The 22,206-nt window shown below is 38.9% G+C and overlaps 1 protein-coding gene across 5 annotated transcripts in view; it reads right to left on the reverse strand.

Moving 5' to 3' along the window:
• Window positions 1–18,673, reverse strand: part of pax6b (paired box 6b) — a 28,420-nt gene extending 9,747 nt beyond the window's left edge. The window contains exons 1-9 of one of the 5 annotated variants that reach the window (XM_062026438.1): window positions 18,534–18,673; window positions 11,974–12,205; window positions 10,193–10,246; window positions 9,690–9,713; window positions 8,112–8,242; window positions 7,759–7,794; window positions 7,459–7,674; window positions 7,123–7,288; window positions 1–156 (exon numbers count right to left, since the gene is read on the reverse strand). The exon at window positions 1–156 is cut by the window's left edge and continues 3 nt beyond it. In XM_062026438.1, the coding sequence (XP_061882422.1) occupies window positions 1–156; window positions 7,123–7,288; window positions 7,459–7,674; window positions 7,759–7,794; window positions 8,112–8,242; window positions 9,690–9,713; window positions 10,193–10,246; window positions 11,974–11,986 (796 nt within the window). In that variant the 5' untranslated portion in view covers window positions 11,987–12,205; window positions 18,534–18,673. Of the gene's footprint in view, window positions 157–7,122; window positions 7,289–7,458; window positions 7,675–7,758; window positions 7,795–8,111; window positions 8,243–9,689; window positions 9,714–10,192; window positions 10,247–10,425; window positions 10,441–11,973; window positions 12,206–18,533 lie in introns of those variants that run through there. The other 4 variants (XM_062026445.1, XM_062026455.1, XM_062026465.1 and 1 more) reach the window with 4 other exon arrangements.
• Between the last annotated feature and the right edge of the window lie 3,533 nt (window positions 18,674–22,206).

Below are 22,206 nucleotides of genomic sequence, written 5' to 3' on the forward strand. Positions count from 1 at the left end.
TTTCCAGTGCCTCGATCTGCTCCTGCGTGAAAGAAGTGCGGTTTCTCTGCAGCTTCCTTTTGAGCTGCAAGCGCATCTGAGTCTCCTCGGAGTCCTCGCCGTTTGAACTAATGGAATTTGTGTTCTCTCCTGCGCCGTCTTGTGGCTGGCAGCCGTCTGAGGACCAAACAAACAAATTGTGTGTTGTTATTATTAGGACTGAAGCGCTTTAATCACACAAAATGATCGCATTAATCCCGCATAAACACTGATTAGTCACGCAGTGATCAGGTCAATGTATCCGACTGGTGTGCTTGCTGGCAAATGTCACTTCAAAACACATCCTGATGGTACTTTAGATAATATTGTCATTAATGACGTGCATTCAAGTAAAACATTTTCAAAATTGACTATAATCATGATAATTCCAAATTAAAAGGCGCCATTATTCGGATTAAATAGTTTGACAGCCCTAGTTATTATATTGTATTAGTGACTGTACTCCTTTAAGTCACACAATATGCAAGGTCACCCGCTTATGTCGACAGGCCGCGAGGAACAACTCGTCAAGTCTATTAAAAACAGCCTGCTAAAGTTGACGTCAACATACATTGTCGACCACTTTTGTTGACATAAAAATGGTCATTGCTCTGAAAAATCTGTCTGTTTGTCATCATTTTCATGAAAAGACATCAGCAACAAACCACAGCTTTGCAACATGCACACAGTGGCTTCCTGTTCAGTGCAAAGTAAGCTTCAAAATAAAAGTGGGGTGCTACAACCTGCATTCTACCACAGCAATAGGATGCTCCAATGTAATTTTTTTGGTCAGATTTGTTATCGTAACTCTCGTAAAGACATTTGACAAAATGATCACAACAGCTGCAGTGATTCTCAAACTGTGGTACGCCGAAAAATCACTTAATTAAATATTCAAACACAGAGTTATTGTTCAAACTGCGTTCAACATTACAGTGACCAAAAATATTAAATATACTTGTCAAATAAAAGCTCTGCATCGTTTTTAATGAATACTTCTGCCTGCTATGCTACTGCATTTTAATGTTGGTCATTATGGCGGTACTTGGAGAGCCAAGTGTTTTCTGAGGTGGTACTTGGTAAAAAAAAAAAAAAAGTTTGAGGACCACTGGTGTAGAGAATAAAATATTTAAAAACAGAAGAATCAAAATAAATTATTTAAAAAGGGAAGAAAACAATTTCAACAACCTGCCCGAGGTTAAAAAAAAAAATCCTAAATATGTATCCTAGGTAAATGTGCTAGGATAGGCTGGTTTCGGTTATGTTGACACCCGCTTATGCCGACGCCAGACTGCCAGGCCAAGGGGCATAAGCGGCTGTTGGGACTTTGTAAGGGGGAATTATGATAAGGACAAAAAAGTGCTTTAAAACTACAATAGAACAACAACATTTGCACAAGACTTTGACACTCAAAAGCTAAAGACGGTGTGTTTTTAGGCTTTTTCTTTGACTTTTTAGAAATGTTCCCAACACTTATAGCAAAAAAGGCTTATGGTGCATTGAGCAAGACTTTCCTTTGGTTTTTTGTAGAAAATATACACTGTAGAGTCCCATAAAAGTTCACGTTAAGCAACAAACTGTGAGACTTTTCACACCATCAAGGAACAAAGAATCCATGGTGGCTTTTTCTTTGGCTTTTGCACACTTTTTTACAACCCAAGTCAGCCATGGTGTCATTTAAAACATCAGCATGTATGTACTTGATGACAACAGCTCAATTTGACAAACATTAAAAGGATTGTTCTCTTTTTTTTTGGCTTTTTGCAGTCAAGTCACACATAACTTTGACCTGCCATCACATAACACAACTTGTTGCTTGCAACTTTTTGTTTCAACTGACTTTCCTGGCCAACACTTGTCAGGCACAAATGTACTGCATGTAGTGTAAATCTGATAACAACTATGTTCAACCAGTATCTCTGCATTTTGCTTTTTTTTGGCTTTTTTGCCCCATGCACCCTCAAAATAAAGGTTTAAAGACAAGAATAGTTGTTTTAAGAATGCTCTTTCAAAAGTACAAAATTGGTCTTTAAGATGCCATAAATATATCTTAATACATTTTAAAAGTGTTCAAGGTGACATGAAGTACACATTTGTACCATTTCAACAGCACCCTAAGGGTACCTGCTGCATTAAAAAAATGTGTTTGGCTCATAAAAAATACCTATTATTAGTAATATTGTAAATAGATATACAGTATATATATATTAGTATAATTGTAGTTACAGCATTTAGAGCCATTACTAATAATATTGGTAATACTAATTTTGGCAAGAGTCGTGTAATCATCTGTCTTATTTTTCAATTTTGTAACTTATGTTATTATTATATCTATTGTTTTTTAAATTCCTTCATTTTATTTACTTTTATATTGTTTGATAATGTACTGCACTTTGGAAACAATTTGTTAATGTGCTCTATAAATAAAGTGGATTTTGATTTTTCTGTTATTAGCATCTTTGATTATTGCCCTCATCTCTGTACTATTAACTTATAATCATCATTTTAAACATGCTCTTGTTTTATTGTCAATGTTATCCTTCAAGATTGGATTTATTGTTGTGTATCGAGCTTGTATTGTCTTAGATATTGGCTTCAAGCACACATTTACATCATCTTGGCTCCATTGTCATTGAAAATTCACAGCAACTTGCGGGCTAACAATTGCATTACTTCACAGTCACATCTACGGTAATTTACTGGTAAATAACAAGTTAATGACTCTGGAATGTAGATTGTATTTTTTTGCAGTTATTTGTTGTAATATTACAATACATTTTTATTACAGCAGTCTACTTTTAAAAATACTGTTTAATGCTGTGAAATCATGATAATGTTTTTACAGTGTATGGTTAGGGCAGGGGTGTCCAAGATGTGGCTCTGGGTGCCATTTTCAGCCTGCAGTTAGTTTGTTGTAGGCCCTTGACATGATTTGAAAATTAAATGATTTCATAAATAATAAGGTACAACACATTGTTTTGATTTGTCACCTATATTTTTTTGTAATAGTGTAGAATATATTCTGATGTAGATTTAATTGGTTTTAACATCTTTAATGTACAAAATGTATCAAATAGGCCCCCGATGATGATCATAATTTTTGTCAGTTATTGATCAATATATTTTCATTTTTTAGCAATATCGATTTACACGACATACTATCAATAATTACCCCACTAGCCGCGTGCAGCGGTACTACCACACAACCTTATGATCTTGCAACATATTATTCCTATATGATTATACTTGTAACTGAGAGTCTTGTAAGATCAACGCTGAATAAAGGAGGGCAGACATACTTTTGTTTACATCTTCATCTTCCACAGAGCATTGTCAAGTGCAACAAAAAACATGTGCACACTTCCGGCCTTCACAATAAAATTGCTGAGCATTACATCCTGTCTGGCTGTGCTAACGAAATAAGACTCCCTTAAAAATAGCTTACATATTTACCAGAGCAGTGATTCTCAATTTGGCACCATCTTGTGGTATGCCAAAGAATCACTAAATAATGTACAGTTTTGTATTTTCTATACTCAAACACAGTGTTACTGTTCAAATTGTGTGTCATTTTAAAGTGGCCAAAAATATTAAATATACTTGTTAAATAAAACTTCTGCATATTTTTCAATAAATACTACGGCCTACTACGCTACTGTATTTTAACGTTGGTCATTATGGTGGTACTTGGAGCACCAAGTTTTTTCTCAGGTGGTACTTCGTGAAAAAAGTTTGAGAACCACTCCACTGGAAGATATAGTGGGAATCTGTGGGCACCTCCCGATTCGATTCAGAATAGATTTTTGATTCAACATGATTCTCGTAATATAATATCTGGTATATAAATGATAATAAAACCTGCTGACGTATGATTTATACACGCAGTGCAGGCCTCAAAAACTTATTTTTTCAAATGTATCTTAAAATGTTATTTACAAAAATTACAGAATGTTTATCAGTCTAATAAATTACAATGGAACAACTCCAACCTAACCACAGCTTTCCAATACTTGGTATAGACATTTGCAACGTAATTGAGAAGACACACAAATACAATACTTATATAAGTATACAGATCAATAATAATAATGATAATAATAGGAATACTAGTTGTTTAATGTTTTAATCCAAAAATTTCGTCTTTAGAAAAAAAGGAATTTTCTTTCATAAATTCTGGAAAATTTTGAATCAATTCAATATCAGAATTCCATCCATCCATCCATTTTTCGGAATTAATAAAAATTAAATTTTGGATGTGAATCGATTTTTTTAGCACTCTGATGCCTTTGAAGAAACAATATCTGAATTTGCATTGATGGAATGTTGCAACACAAGCACACTTTCACTTTAAATTATTTTCTTATGTCAAACTTGCACTTTTGAGGACTTTGGATGAAGTTGAAACTTTTCCAAGTTATTTATGATGAAGAGAAAACGATTTGACACGCTTTCAATATCAAGGTGTAGAACGAATCGAATCATTATTAACTGATTCAGAATCGAATCGATTTGGGAAATTGGCCATGAGTTTTTACACTCTAACATGACTTATTTTTACGTGTAAGAACAAACAAAATAGTGACTACAAAAAATTGGCGCTTAAAAGTGTTCTGATGGCGGAAGTTTGACCCTGTATCAGATTATTTCTCTTATTTAGCAAATATTGTGGGAACTCAACAGTGCAACAATGCTGCGTGTTGTCAAAAGCAGACAAGAAAAAGTCCAGCCTCTTTTCAGAGACATGCATTAAAAGCCCAAACTCACTTGCAACACCCCCTCCACCCCAGAAGCATCAATGGTCCCCATATGGGCGTCAGTATAAAACCATTGAGGTGACCACCAACTTTATTTTCAATAGCAGAGGAGGCTTTTCAGGCTGATACAATGGCTTCAGGGGTAAAGGGAAACCATTAAACTGTGGACACAGGCATGGGGACGAGCATGCATGGTGGGTGGAATATATGTGTGGTGGTGGGAGGGGGGTGTATGCCCCACACAAAAGGATCCTCTCCCACTGGAGCTGCACAGGCCACACTCTTTTTTTGGCATTGTGTCCAAGAGGAGGCCGGTCAACAGAGCTTTGAGTCCAGTGTGTTAACCCTTATCCACTAGCATCATTAATCACGTCCACGCCACTCAGGATTGCTGTCCTCAATTGGAAACAAATGAGTGAGGAGAGAGCATGCGAGCCCCCCCCCCACCCAAACAACTCCTAAATAAGGCCAATCTATTCACACACCCCCATCCTAACACCACCTCCTCTTAAAAAAAAGGCTTATCGACCATAATGTCTGCACGTCCACTTGTTGGACATCATCAGAAAGTCCGTGCGTGCACGCGCAATTTCCTGCAAGCAACCCCACTTTGCGCGTGGAATCCAATCAAATAAGACAACTTTTGTATGCCATGGCGGGAGATAATCCACAAAAAGGGGGTGACTGCGCCGCCATTATCCTGCGGCAGACCTCTGCCGGGATTTGTTTTCTGGGAAATAAACTCATTCTTTAGTATCAAGTTGTGTCAGCCAGTCAGGCGGAAAAGCAGCATAAAAAATGAGAAAGAAAGAGAGAGAGGAAAAAAAAAAAAGATGGCGAACCAATTGCGGCACCTTTCAGCCGCTGAGACCGGATCAAAACACTCTTGAGAAATCGCTTAAAAGTGAAAGAGAAAGTGAGAGACTAAATCCTATAGAGACGGGATTTAGAGCCATAACATGAAATAGTTTTTATTCGTTTATAGGATGAAAAATTGCTTTTTTTTCTGTATTCTAACTCAGCATTGAATTAAAGTGTTGTCATCATTATCATTATTATTATTATTTCAAATTAACTCTGCACATTAGCTGCACATATTATATTGTTACTATGTTAAGCTATATCGTCTCGTTTTAAATTAAACTGTATTCTACATTTTTTTTTAAAAAACTTATCGTTGTTGTTTGTTTATGATCGTGTTCTTCATTTTATGTTCAATTAATATTAGTATTTCACTGTTATTATCATGCATGGTGGTAAAAATGTCATGTTATCATGATAAAAGTTATTCTATGAAGCTACTTATTATAGCGACAGTATTTCTGTTCGGCTTGAAATCATATAATAAGGAGGAGTTTGTGTGCCTTGCTCAGGGGCACCTCACCCGACAGGGTGGGTTATTTACTTAGCTTATGATTATTTTCTTTTAGGAAATCGAACAGGCGGCCTTTTGGTCATGCTTTTCGGCCTGTAATTGTTATTGTTAATAATCACAATATATAAATCAGAGTAAAAATTCATAGAAAATTGAATATTCGATTTTATTCTTGTAGTTCTATAATAATAATAAAAATTAGTATTAATATTATTATGGAACTACAAGATGAATGGATGGATTATTATTATTATTATTATTATTATTATTATTATTACTTAAAAGTCTTGAATTATTTAATTACATTAAAAAGCAAACAAGTTGAATTATAAATATAATTATTTGTACCACATTAATCATATTGTATTAATTTAAAACAGCGGTATTAATAATAATGATGATGGTATATGAATATCGTGATAATTTACACGTTAATGCATATTAATTAATGTCTGCCACCACATACTAAAATGCTGATAAAACAATTACGCACGTTATTATTTGTATTTATTCTTAAATACTTTTAAATGCACAAAAGCAATTTTTTAGTTTACATTTCAAGGCCTGCTTCAGTTAAGTGCTGCTGGGCCTTCAAGTGATCTGCACACACACACACACACACACACACACACACACACACACACACACACACACACACACACACACACGTATATACGCACACACACGCACACACTCACGCACGCACGTACACTCACAAAGACAGAGACAAAGGCCTCCTCTGCTAATGAGCAATTACAGGTTGCGTGGAAAGTGGGAGTGTTTCCCATCAGCCATCATTGCGTGTGGACGGAAACATTCCTTTGTGCGCGCGCCACACCTCTTTAGTGGGAGAACGGGCCCCGCTGTCACGCATGTCTACATCCGGGGCCGTACGCACCGCATTGCGAGGCCTCAATAATTGTTTTGCACACGTGCAGCAGAGAGGATGATGATGATGATGTTGACGAGGCTCACCTGGATTGGGCTGGCCGGGCACTGATGTTCCGGGGTACCAGCCTGGCCGGGTCCCCCAACTTCCTGTCTGACCGTTGAGCATCCTCAGCTTGTCATACATGCCATCTGCGCCCATCTGTTGCTTCTCGCTCGCCAGGTTGCGCAGAACTCTGTTTATCGATGACACCTGAAGAGGACCCAACATGGCGCATGTATGAGCGGGGAAAGCGTGCAGCCGTGCAATGAAACCAGAGAAAACTGCGCAATTTGCATTAATAAGCGCGAACGGTTGGATGCGTCCTGCGCGCGTAAACGCGCAAAAATGGCGCCAATGCAATCAGGCGCGCTTCAACTTACACTGGGTATGTTGTCGTTGGTGCAGATGCCCTCCGATAAAAGCCGGTCGCGGATCTCCCAGGCGAAGATCGACGGACACTCCCGCTTGTATTGCGCGATCTTGGCGACCACCTCCGGCGTGGCGACCCTCGGCTTGCTGCCGCCGATGGCCCGCGGTCTTATGGATCCCGTCTCATAGTAGCGGCCCAAGATCTTGCTCACGCAGCCGTTGGACACCTGGATGGAGAGCAAAAGAACACAATTCACATCCATTATTTAGGACTATCCGTGGAATGTCTTGTGATGGCGTTCAAGTATCACCTTTTCACTGTCCACCACTTGGACTTCATCATGGGTCTATAAACACAGAAAATATGCCTTGAATGGTAAATTAGGCATTTGCTACAATAGAGCTATTTTAATTTATTATTACTATTATTTTTATTATTATTTGTATTATTGCTATTATTATTATTATTATTATTATTATTATTATTAGAGCAGGCATCGTTTTTTCCTCCTGTCTCCAATATTACAAATATCTTTAGCGCAATCCCGTTGCGCACTGCCTGCATTCATTCAAGCTTCTCTGTGGCTATACATCACATATTTAGAGAAAAAAAAAACATACAAATATGAATTTTAAAAAAAATAAATAGCCGCGCGTTGGTCACCTGTAGTATCCGTGAGATGTCGCAGGGTCGAGCACCGCTGTGGGCGAGTTCTACTATTTTCTGGCGGGTGGAATCTGGCAGCGGTCTACCGTTGACGAACACGCCGCCGAGCTGGTTGACGCCGCTGTGACCTGCGTGGGCAGACGGAATAAGGGTCATCATTCATAACCCCCGTGGGAAAAAAAAATGCTAAACTAAGCCTGTAAAATTGTGATGCACGTGCAGGATAAATCTGCAAAAAAATAAAATAAAATAAAACATGCATACGAACATTTCTGCACTTGTTTCGGTGTTAAAAGGACAATTGCATCATTATAACGCAAGCATTAAATGTTAAATTAGCTACCAGTCCAACCACGTGCGCATTTTACGCACACGTGAAAGCATCTTTAAAAAGCATGAAATGCATTTATTTGTGTAAAAAGAGAGGTAAATGCTGTTAAAGTAGATATCCGCAGCCTGCAAACCTGAAGTAGGAGCGCCCCTGCACGCTGCGCGTCCCTGCGCCCTTTTGCTGCTTCCCCTGCGCTGCCCGCCGCTACATTGACTCCCGCAGCCCGCGCTCCTTAGCAATAAATAAGCTCCGAATATAGACGAGGGGGGTAAGCAAATATGATGAGCCTGGCTGACATTTGTCTTTAAAATAAAGCTCGCCGCACGTCAACTTTGAGCTTAATTTCTGGGAATGGGCGGAAGTCGCCTCGGATCATGCACGAGCAGGCTAATTGAAAAGATCAGTGGGAGCACTTTGTGGCAGACACGTCACTTTGTGACACGGCTCCAGCGCGGCCGAATCGCATCGTCACGACAAATAGTAGCAGGATAAAAAACGAGCCTTTCTGCCTGCATTTGGATATCACTCAGGCCAAATTGGACGCTACTCGTTTACCCCTCAGAGGAAGAGAGAAAGGAGGGGGTTGGTTTTAAGGTGCCCTGGGGGGGGGGGGGGGGGGGGGGGCTACGCGCGGTCACAGAAACGAGGGCGCGCTTAGATTCTTAACATATTAAAAGTGACATGTAGTGCCCCCCCCCCTCCTCCTCTTAGCATCCTTGTTTGTATTTGACAACAAATTGTGTGCGCTCAATCTGATCCAAAGAAGGCCCCCTTTTTCTTGTGCGTAATAATAATATTCCATCTTGCGTGGATGTGATTGATGCTAAATCCACTATCATCCCTCCCTGCTCCTTGCTAATTCCAGGATTACGTGGAATTAATGGCCCAAATTGGCTTCGCGCGCGTTAAAACCTTGCTGCTGCTGCTCCATCGCCTCTGATTTATGACCATCATATTTTGAAATGAATTATCGATAAAAGCTGTCACGTATGAGTCTTAATCATGGCTCAATTCCCTCAAGTGGCCTTCATAGAGTCCATCTCGCCCGCTGGCGCTGATTACGCGCCAAAACATATGGTGTCATTTTGGACGCACCCATAGGACTTATTAGTACAAAAGACGACCGTGACCCCACTTGGACAAACCCTTGCGTGAAAAGACATTATATTTACCCACTTTGCACACATCAAAAACCACTTTTTTTTTTTTGCACATATGGAATGTAATAAAATCAATGCACACACCTTCATCACAGATGTCATACACCTCTTGTCCAGCAGCAAGAGAGAAAACGTTCATGTTTAACTTTCTTTGTGTCTTTTTGCACCAGGAAAGACATAATTCAGCCCAACTTCCGGTCTAGCCATGTATGTGTGTGTGTTTGTTTTCTATAAATAATGCACTCATTTGCATGAAAAATATTATTTCCCTACCCTCATGTTTCATGCAGGCCTATCGTGTATGCAGGCGCCTGCATGTGCAATTATTCCATAGCAACCCAGGCAGAAAAAAATAATATCTCCCATCCCCATTTTTTCATCCTCTGGTATGATTAACTTGTTCAATAATAACATAACCACAACAATAAATTGACAGCAATGAACAACAACACACGTCCCCCATGTCAATCATGCAAATAATACACTTTCACCTCTTTTTTTTAAGGCAATAATGTCAGAGGTGTTGCGTCCATGCACTCACAATTAAAAATGTCACAGCATGAAATAATAATAAATAGAAAACTTACTGTTTTGCATCATTGAGGCTACGCCAGACTCCCACGTGGCTTGGCTGTGGTATTCTAAGCATCACAAGGGAAGATAATAAAACAGGTTAACTTCAATTTACAATGATTTTTATTTTCTTTTTTTTTTTATTTACAAATTGTCATCTCTTTCCTCATTAATATTATTTTAGGAATACATTTGGTGTAATTTAGCATCATTTTTTGTGTTGCATGTTTTTGTATATTAAACTTGCCTGGAAACAGAGTTGACTGTCCACTCTTATTACAATTTAGTCAATCATCTGCCGTTTGCACTACTTAATGTCTCCCTATAGGACAGAGCAAAACAGGACATTAGCACAGCCATTGGTGGCTACTCAATTATTCTAATTTAAAAAAAAAAGTTTTTCATAACTTTATTCAACCCTTAAAAATATGTATTGCTCCTTTAAGGCCACCTCATACCAGGGCGGCTAAAAACACGCACAGCTTCTCCACGAAACACACCAACAAGTTCACATTAATACAAAGAGCCGGAGGCATGCATCCCACCCTCTTCGGGACCATTCACACACACATTCTCTCTCTCACACACACACACACGCGACCGTGACCCGGGTGCAGCAACTGCGTGTGTGTGAGTGAATGCTGTTTTTTTGTTTTGCATGTATTTTTTTTTTAATTTATAGGAGAAACAGAATTATTTCTTGCTGTTAAACATTCGGTGGTTGTTTGGTGCTGTGGTTGTAAAGACACAAGAGCTCAGTAGGGTGCTCAATTGGAAAAGACAAATGCATTAAAAGAAGCTTTTCAATTGAGGAACAGATAAGGGGGGGGAATCGAAAGGGGACCAGTGTGGGAAAACTTTTTTCATGTTAGAGTTGTGTTGTGTCCTAATTGTGTTTCAGGCACTTGCTCGTGCTGCTGTTTTGCACGCTCATTAAATGCACATTGAAAATTCCATCACACACTCGTCTCGCATGTTTAAAACATGCTATAATTATTTAAAAAAGTATTTGTACAAAAAATAAAAAAATAAACCATGCATTTTGCAGCAAATAAATAAAAGCACCATGTAAAGCAGCTTGTGTATGGCGCACGTGGTTAATCATTTATTGAAGGTCGAAAGCTCAACGTTGTTGTTCGCGGGGTTAACGATAGCATCTAATCTGCATTTCTTTTGCTTTATAATCCGGAACAACAATGTCTTAATTCAATATGCTTATTCACGCAACAAACAGCAAAATAGTTCATGCATGCAGGCCTCACTGCTCATTGCTTTCTTTTCTGTTGTTTTTGCAACTATTACACAACATTTTTGCAGGCCGGTCTTATAAAATTGGAAAAGCCACTAATTTAATTAAGAACGTGTATTTATCATTGGAGTTTGCTGCTTATACTGCTATTATTTTTTATGCAAATATGAGGCTGGTATTTTCCAATTATTTTCAAACGGAACACACACTTATTAAAATGTTATTTGTGTCCACGCTGCATATATCTGTAAATATACTACATTAATTTATTAGCAGGGCAAATATAGAGTTTTTATTTGCTCCTCCCTCTTCTTCTGCAAGAAGTTTTTTTTTTTTTGCTGAGTGGTCGGCGTGAATCAATCTGACGCCTTTGCTCAACGAATCATTGCGCCTAAATGCTTTATTCTTTAGGCAAAATTAAGCACATAAGATAAGTTTAAGAAAATATTAGATTTTTTTTTTATATACCTAATTTGCTGCACCAAATTGAACCCAAAAATAGCAGATGATATAATGTTAACAAACGTTGTAATGGAAGACTTTTACCTTTTTGGGGCATCCTGCGTTGGTGTCAAAACCACACTGTGTTGCCTGTTTGTCCGCGGCCCATACACAGGAAGAACATAAAAAAATAAAAAAAACAGGGGGGAAATATACCCACGATGGTTAGCCGGTGTCCCCTCGTGGAAGTGAAGAAAAAGTGGGCTGGGTAATAAAAAATAAAAAAAATAGTTTCCAAAAGGGTGCTGGAGTGGAGAGGGAAACGGAGGGGATATCCCTGCGAAGGAGACAGAGATTGACAGTGAACTCAGATGTCAGGACGCAGCGAGTTTGGCGTGGATGTGCGCTGGCGTGGGAGAGAGCGAATGAGAGAGTGGGCAAGAGAGGGAGAGAGAGAGAGAGAGAGTGAGAGAGAGAGAGAGAGAGAGAGAGAGAGAGAGAGAGAGAGAGAGAGAGAGAGAGAGAGAGAGAGAGAGAGAGAGAGAGAGAGAGAGAGAGAGGAGGGAGGGGGTGGTGTGAGGAGGAGGAGGTGGGTGTATAAGAAGAGAAAGAATGAACACACCTATGCTGATTGGAGAAGGGAAGAACAAGTGTATTAATGTATGTGCTCCGCCGCTCTTCACTGGCCCATTAGCGCGACCCGACCTCTGTCATCATCACCCCCCCAGCAACCCCCATATAAACACCCCCATGCAACCCCCCCTCCGCCTGCGCCGTGCATGCACAGCCAAAAGCGGGAAAACTGGGCCGAGTCACAGCGAAAGAGAAAAAGACGGGGGGGGGCGAGATAGTCCCCCCACGACCCCCCAACACACCCCCTATGTGTCCAAGCCCCACTAATCAGGCCGGTGCAGAAGTGTAGTGTGTGATGCTGCAATGTTGCTGGACAATAATAATAATAAAGACTTGCGCGTGTCAGTTCGAGCCTTCAATCACAAGTAATGACCAAGGATTCCACAACATCTTTTTAAATACACCAATGGTGCAACTGGAACAAATACTGTAACCTTAACAAACTGCTGTAAATAAAAAGTACATGTCACACAATTTAACTTCGCAGTAAAACTACTGTAAATGTTATTGTAAATTGACAATATTTTTTTTACAGTGTATTCAAGTGTAATGCTGGAAAAAATAAGAGGACACACGCGTCATCAAACATTTAGCGACTTGTCCAGAAGCTATAGCAGAACACGTTCCACAGTTTAAATACAATTCTCCAGAATATAAACACGGTAAACATAAAATGCTGTAATCCAAACTGACTGTATATTGCTGTAGAAATGACCATGTCTTTATATTTCCCGGCAAGTAACTGTTATTTCACATGTACTGTAATCATACTGTCCGCACTATATTTCACAGTAAACGCACTTATTAAAATAGGATAGGCTTGAGACACTTGTGATTTAGGGCTATACAAATAAACATTGATTGATTGATTTATCCCACAGTGGGGAACTTAATGTGGTTGCAGTGCAGATTGAAAAAGTCCACAAAAATAAAGTACAACACATGAAAACATTAAAGATCACAACATTTCCGATGGCATTTAAAGTACAAAAAAAAACACTTATATGTGATTCATTTAGTTTTGTTCTTTTAATTTGTAAACATAACAGGAAGTTTCACACACGTGGCTGGAGCCGAGTGGAGTGCATAACTGACAAACATTATGGGCTGTTGATGGCAGCCTATGCAAGCTTTATACTACATAAAAGTTATTGTTGCATGCATTCCCACATATATATGACTTTTATGGCAAACAACTCGCTTTAATAACATTATGACATATTGTACACAACTAAAATATATTTTTTTAAAGTGTGGACTTGGGTTATTTGTTTGTGTATACATTTAATATTTTACATTAATTCATGTAATAGTCTTTTTTTAGCAGGCATGTGCAAGCCTTTTACTACATAAAAGTGTTTTTTGCATGCATTCCCACGTAAATATGACTTTTATGGCAAACAACTCACTTTAATAACAATTACATATTGTACACAACTAAAATATTTTTTTTAAAGTGGAAACTTGGGTTATTTTTTTGTGGATACATTTAATATTTTACATTAATTCATGTAATATTCTTTATTTAGCAGGCCTGTGCAAGCATTATATTACATAAAAGTTATGTTTGCATGCATTCCCACAAAAATATGACTTTTATGGCAAACAACTCACTTTAATAACATAATGATGTACACAACTAAAATATTTTTTTTAAAAGTGGAGACTTGAGTTATTTGTTTGTGTATACATCTAATATTTGCACATTAATTTATGTAATATTCTTTGTTTGTATATACTACTTGGGGTCTGTCACGCCTTTGAGTCATTCAACTTTAAAAACAAAAATGACATTACTGAATTAAAAATATTGAGCAAAAAATGGTCATTGCTAAAAATGTTTTTTTAAGCTGGCATTTGGAATGAAATATTTTAAATATTGATGATTTTTTTTTTTTATGATGCTTAACAGCAGCCATGCCTTCCCAACAACAAAAATCTCCACCACGTGCTTTTGTTGACTCTTTTGGATTCCCCCCCCCCCCTCCCCGCCCGCCCCCCTGTCAACAAGAGGCACGGTGCGTAAAGAGCGCAGCCTTCAGGCAAGCTCGGCTGCTTTTTATGGCCACATTTGCGCGGCAAAGGCGACGTCACTCCGGCGGCCTGACGTGAGGCAAATAGCACGCGTATAAATAAAAGTGGAGCAAATGAGTGTGTAGCCATGGCCACACGCTGCCCTAAAACACGGCGCCGGGGTAAATGGCCGCCTTATTAGGGCACACCTCAGCGCACCCCTAAAGCGCCCGTGTGTGCTGCGGCTTGTGGGATGCAGAGCCTCTCCTCAAGGAAGGGGGGCTGCAAAAAAAAAAAAAAAAAAAAAGTGGGGGTGCGTATGGGGCAAAGTTTGAGCCAAAAGAAGGGGGAGGGGAGATTTCCACGATGAAATGAAGTCATGGAGGCCTACACTTGACTTCCTTTGACATGAGAAAAAGTGGGAGAAGTCAGAGCTCATCAATAAAACACTTTGGAGGTGAAAGAGGGCTCCCTAACAACCATCGCATTCCGGACTGGGCCTTCAATGAGGAGACAAACGACCCTGCCAGGGAGAGAGAGAGAGAGAGAGAGAGGAGAGAGAGAGAGAGAGAGAGAGAGAGAGAGAGAGAGAGAGAGAGAGAGAGAGAGAGAGAGGGTCTGGCTTTTGCCTGAATGGGGGCCCTCAGTGGGCCGGCGAGATAATGAGCTGAGAGGAGCTGCTCAAAACTGTCAGTGAGGGCCCCGCGGCGAGGAACAACACTTTGGCCAATTCTCCTTCATCAAACAAGCCGTAAACTAAACGAGCACATTCATGGTGCTTTCTTTCCTTTTTGCTGCCTTGTTTCTCCTCACTCGGACTGGTGGTGGCCCGGCATCTAGTATAGACCCATGCGGCGCATTATTGCAAGAAAGGACCCTGCACCCCCCCCCCCCCCCCCCCCCCCTCCTCATTATTGCACATATATACATTAGATTAGACCACAAACTCCTGTTGGTTAGTGCACGGGCACGCGCACGCGCGTACATTAGCCTTATCATGGGCATACTTCAAATTGTTGCAGCTATGGAAGTTTGTAATAAATCTGAGTTATGAACATGCACATAAGCTGCTGTATCAAAATGTATGACTGTTTATTTCCCCTTAATATTTCCAAGGTGCAGAGTAAAATGTATTAATAATAAAAATGTGACATTTATATATATTTTTTATTCATCACCAATTTCCATAATATTTAACCAAATTGTGCATGTGTAAATTACACACAATACAACAATGGTGTCTCGTTGACGCCACTTTTAATGCTCTCGTGTATTTTGTTGAATAATAAAGGAATATTTCGGTTTAGGTAAGACCAATTTTGATTGACATTGTAAATTGAAATTAAATGACTAATAATTGCATTTCTGTCAAGGGAACATTTACAGTAATTTCCTGTGAAGTGAAATTGTGTGACATGTGAGAGTATTGTCATTTTTAACGTTACATTACTTTACTGGTATATGATACAGTTAAACGCTGTAACATATAAGGGTAATGCCATTTTTACAGTATTTTTTTGTAAAGATATAGTACTTGACTTTAAAATAATACAGTTAAATGCTGTGGCATGTAAGGGTAATGTAATTTTTACAGTACTTTTTGTAAAGTTATAGTATGACTTTAAAATAATACAGTTAAATGCTGTGAACATATAAAGGTAATGCCATTTTTACAGTATTTGTTTATAAAGTTAGAGTACTTGACTGTAAAATGATGCAGCTAAATGATGTGACATATAAGGGCAATGCCATTTTGACAGTAATTTCTTGTGAGGTCACAGTAAATTGTGGTTATTTTACTGTAAAATAACACTGTTAAATGATGTGAAATTCAGTTTATTTTTACACTGTTATATTGTGGTTGTGCAACGCATGGTATACTTTTTCTCTCTAATATTTTAAATCCTAAAATAGGTTTTAGAATTTTAATACCGCAGCTGCCATTGTGTGCTTTACATATAAAACTCACAATTTGTTACATAAAATTTCACAATTAAATTGAATTTTTACCAAAAAAAAAGCACAATTTAAAGATATGGTTCATTAAGCTGTGGTGGTTTCTTTGTATCATGCAATCTCAAATATTTTGCTGTTTATCTTAAGAGGTACAATTCTAAGGATATAGGTCTTCACACAACAATAACACATTTCTGTTTGTTTTTGACCAGTAGAGTAAAGTGATTTTATTGTCCTTAATAAAGAGCCCAGTTGTATTGCATGTTGTGATCCCAAAACAATAATAGCAGTCTGCCTTTGCAGTGCAAAGTGTTATTGCGGCTCAGTGGTCACACAGGCTGCAGCTGTCAAAAACTCACCCCTCTATTAACCTCCCTCCCTGACAAAGACACAGACAATGCCAGATGAGTGTGTCAAGTAGTTGTCTTTGGAAACAATACCTCATGTTATTGATTTCTCCTGGTTAAGCTGTAAATCCGCCCCAATGGCTTTAATTCCTTGTCTTTTCTGCAGAGCCCTTGCATGCCAACAGGCCCTCTGCCTGCTCAGCACAGTTGGAGCAGAATATTTCCTACATGTACTGCAAGGTAAATTGGTGAGCGACACATACAGGAGGATAAGGGGGTTGTAAGGGCTGATGTTGGGAAAGCAATTAGCCCAATTCGGATTAGCTGCAACTAATGTCACAGACCTTGAAAAGAAAGCCTAATCTGGGAGCTGTTCCCCCCACTGGCAATGTGGATTTTTTTTCTTCTTGTGTGTGCCCTCTGGAAACTTTGACCAAAAAAGACAAAAAGGAAGAAACACAAAAGGAGGGTGATAAAGGGGATAAACAGTAACATTGTTTTCGGGCAAACAATTTATTTATATTGGCCTTTTTTACTTGGGATTATGTTTGGAGCCTTTACATGTCTTTAATTTGGACACCCCTGCACTAAATCAGGATGCAATTATGATAGTAATATTTCATCAGATCTTCATAAGTAATTCCATTTGTTCCATTAGTATTGTTAATTTAATACTGTTATAATTTTTTTATGTCGATCATTTTAATGCAGACAATAAAATAGCAAACTGTTGACTGCATTTTGAAGACATGACACTTTGTGCCATGATAATAACAACAATAAAAAGCTAATAATAAGTAGAAAATGTCAATTGTTAAATGTGTATTTTTGATAACATGGCCTGTCAATCATGGCATTGTTATAGATTTGTGAATTCTAAGGAGCTTTCATGAGGGACATCTGCTGGTTTACCATGTGTAATTAGATTTTAGCAACCATGTTTGACTAAAATCACCTGCCACTTTGACTATTTAGTCAAATCACATTAATCTCCTCACCATTTTTTTATGCAGCACATGCGGTGGAAAATACACACTTTTGCAACACTGAATTTGAGCAATTGTGAAATTGACACATATGCTAGTGCAATAAAATCAATGCATATGTTTTGTTACTATTATTATTAATATCATCATTATTATTATTGTTATTATTAAGCACTGTAATCCTGCTGTAGTGAATCCACGGAAGTCTGGCAAAAAGGCTGAAGGCAGGCTGTAGTGTCAACAGTGGGACTAATGGTGTCACAGCACCGGCCCTCCACGCGTGACAGGAGGAAACACTGAAGTAACCTGACAAAGTCTAACCCCAACCCACACACCTACACACACACACACACACACACACACACACACACACACACACACACACACACACACACACACACACACACACACACACACACACACACACACACACACACACACACACACACGTAACTATATACCTTATAATGTTGTAATGCGCAGTGTTTATTTCTCCCAGGCCTGCACGTGCAAGGAGTGACATGCGTCTAATTCCTGGGTGAATACAAGCAATTACATGCTTTTTGTGGCTCATAAATGACAACAAAACCCCTAATCAGCTCGCTTTGTTCGCCTATATTGTGCGACAAAGATCACGTTTTCCCCATTAAATAGTTGAATATTGTGAATTATCACCGTCCGTGGGTGGTTTGAATAACAATGAGCAAAACAACAAGAAGTTAAAACTCACCGGTTGAAAGCAGCAGAATTGCCCCGCTTGGTATCCGCTTTTGTCTTCTTGTGTCCCCCGGTGGAAACTCATGGACATCCGATGTAAGAAGAAATGTGGCCAGGCTTTAGATCCGTGGTTGAGTGGAAATGTCAACGAGAGTGAGTGGCAAGGGGGGGGAAAGTGGTCTTCTTACCAGCAACTTTACCCCCCCCCCAACCCCCCTGTCAGCATCAGACCGAGCTCGTCGGTGATTGGCTACTGCGACGCCTTCACGTCACGGTCACGTCACACCTCGGTCTGGACTAATCGCTGGGAATGGGGAAGTGCGCCACAAGGTAGCGTGGCCGGTGGGTGGGTCCCTGCATGCATGTCACTCTTCTCCGACAATAGTCTATGTTTGATACATTTATTTATATATATATATATATATATATATATATATATATATATATATATATATATATATATATATATATATATATATATATATATATATATATATATATATATATATATATATATATATATATATATATATATATATATATTTATATATATATATGTGTGTGTTTTTATGAATATATATATAAATATATACACGCACACACGTGTGTGTGTGTGTGTGTGTGTGTGTGTGTGTGTGTGTGTGTATGACATTTTTGGAATATGTTTTCAATACAAATTTCACCAAAAAGCACCGTGCCACCTACTCGTTAGAAGGACTAAATTATTTTTTCTTTTTTTTTTTTAGTGATTATGTAAATAGCAAGACAGACAGATAACACAATAATAATATGTTGAGAAAATGTTTTAATGATAACAAAATGTAGTAAATGTTTTATATTTGTTGACATGCATGAGTTGTATAATTTGCAAAATGATCTGCTTCAGTGGGAAAAAAAAAACCGCTGAATTTACGTATTTTCTGATGATTGATTGGGCAAAACCTCAAGCATCTGAACTGAATCCCTGCATGTGAGACGTGCCCGTTTCTTTTTCTAGATAAGGTTTGCTGAAATATTTATGACTTTCTATGTATTCAAGGTATATATGACATATTTATTCTTGCTGATTGGACAATAAACTGCAGCGAAAAGTCGTAAAGGCGAGACAGACTATACTCTCATGCAGGGATTGTCAAACTGTGGTACTTGTACCACTGGTGGTACGCGGGCTACATCTGGTGGTCTGCCAAATAATCACTTGATTAAATAATGTAATGACGTGACTCGAGCCTATCAAAGGTTTATCAGCCTTCAATTAAAGTCGTTACAATTTGTCAACTGTAGGCCAGAGGTGATGCCAAAATAAACAATTATGACCACAACGGAACCGCGTTACTTTGTCATTTTTATTACTCAATTCAACCATATTTGGATATTTATTTTAGTATAATGTTTACTGAACTTTTATGAGCAATTAATTGTATTTGATTCCTTAAGTACAGGGTTTTACTTTCCTGTGTTTAAACACAGTGTTACTGTTCAAACTGTCTGTAATGTTACAGTGGCCACAAAAATAAATAAACTTGTTCAATAAAACCTTCACCTTGTTTTTAATGAATACTCAAGCCTACTATGCTACTGTATTTTAATGTAAATTAAATAGACACACATTACACTTTCTTAGCAGAAGAAACATTACATATTGTTCTGACTTTGTAAGAGCCATTTGAGTGTTTAAATGTTTATCTTCATCTATTGTTAACTTTTTTGAATGTTTTTTAAAAAAAATAAATGCTAAATATATGGGTGTTCAGTTTGCGTCACTTTCGGTTTATGTGATGTCACACGAGTTTACTTCTTGTTGAAGAAACATTTGTGTCGACTTCACACTGTCGAGTTCAGATCGATCACAGCTTTTGTCTTCAACGTGAATATCTTAGTACAGGGGCCCGCCAGCGTCCAAAATCCGGCCTGCGGGAAGTCCCAAGTTAAAAAATAAAATAAAATATCAATCAATCAATCAATCATTGTTTATTTATATAGCCCTAAATCACAAGTGTCTCAAAGGGCTGTACAAGCCACAACGACATCCTCGGTACAGAGCCCACATACGGGCAAGGAAAACTCACCCCAGTGGGACGTCAATGTGAATGACTATGAGAAACCTTGGAGAGGACCGCATATGTGGGTAACCCCCCCCCCCCCCCCCCCCCCCCCCTCTAGGGGAGACCGAAAGCAATGGATGTCGAGTGGGTCTGACATAATATTGTGAAAGTCCAACACATCAGCGAAAGTCCAGTCCATAGCGGGGCCAGCAGGAACCATCCCGAGTGGAGACGGGTCAGCAGCGTAGAGATGTCCCCATCCGATGAACAGGCTAGCGGTCCACCCCGGGTTGGGAGCAGAGTAGAAAAGAAAAGAAAAGAAACGGCAGATCAACTGGTCTAAAAAGGGAGTCTATTTAAAGGCTAGAGTATACAAATGAGTTTTAAGATGAGACTTAAATGCTTCTACTGAGGTAGCATCTCTAACTTTTACAGGGAGGGCATTCCATAGTATTGGAGCCCGAATAGAAAACGCTCTATAGCCCGCAGACTTTTTTTGGGCTCTGGGAATCACTAATAAGCCGGAGTTCTTTGAACGCAGATTTCTTGCTGGGACATATGGTACAATACAATCGGCAAGATAGGCAGGAGCTTGACCGTGTAGTATTTTATACGTAAGTAGTAAAACCTTAAAGTCGCATCTTAGGTGCACAGGAAGCCAGTGCAGGTGAGCCAGTATAGGCGTAATATGATCAAACTTTCTTGTTTTTGTCAAAAGTCTAGCAGCTGCATTTTGTACCATCTGTAATCTTTTAATGCTAGACATAGGGAGGCCGAAAATAAAACGTTACAGTAAACGAGACGAGATGTAACGAATGCAATGGATAATGATCTCTGCATCGTTTGTGGACAAAATGGAACGAATTTTAGCGATATTACGGAGATGAAAGAAGGCCGTTTTAGTAGCACTCTTAATGTGTGACTCAAACGAGAGAGTTGGGTCAAAGATAATACCTAAATTCTTTACCGAGTCGCCTTGTTTATTGTTTGGTTGTCAAATGTTAAGGTGGTATTATTAAATAGATGTCGGTGTTGAGCAGGACCGATAATCAGCATTTCCGTTTTCTTAGCGTTGAGTTGCAAAAAGTTAGCGGACATCCATTGTTTAATTTCATTAAGACACGCCTCCAGCTGACTACAATCCGGCGTGTTGGTCAGCTTTAGGGGCATGTAGAGTTGAGTGTCATCAGCATAACAGTAAAAGCTAACACCGTATTTGCGTATGATGTCACCTAGCGGCAGCATGTAAATACTAAAGAGTGCAGGGCCAAGAACCGAACCCTGGGGAACTCCGCACGTTACCTTAACATAGTCCGAGGTCACATTGTTATGGGAGACACACTGCATCCTGTCAGTAAGATAAGAGTTAAACCAAGACAAGGCTAAGTCTGACATCCCAATACGCGTTTTGATACGCTCTAATAAAATATTATGATCAACAGTATCGAAAGCGGCGCTAAGATCAAGAAGCAGCAACATCGATGACGCATCAGAATCCATCGTTAGCAATAGATCATTAGTCATTTTTGCGAGGGCTGTCTCCGTAGAGTGATTTGCCCTGAAACCGGATTGAAAAGGTTCACAGAGATAAAATAATAAAATAAAATAATATGAAATAAAATGATGATTTTGTTTAATTAT

This window comes from Entelurus aequoreus, linkage group LG02, assembly GCF_033978785.1.
Source record: "Entelurus aequoreus isolate RoL-2023_Sb linkage group LG02, RoL_Eaeq_v1.1, whole genome shotgun sequence".
Classification (NCBI taxonomy): Eukaryota; Metazoa; Chordata; class Actinopteri; order Syngnathiformes; family Syngnathidae; genus Entelurus; species Entelurus aequoreus.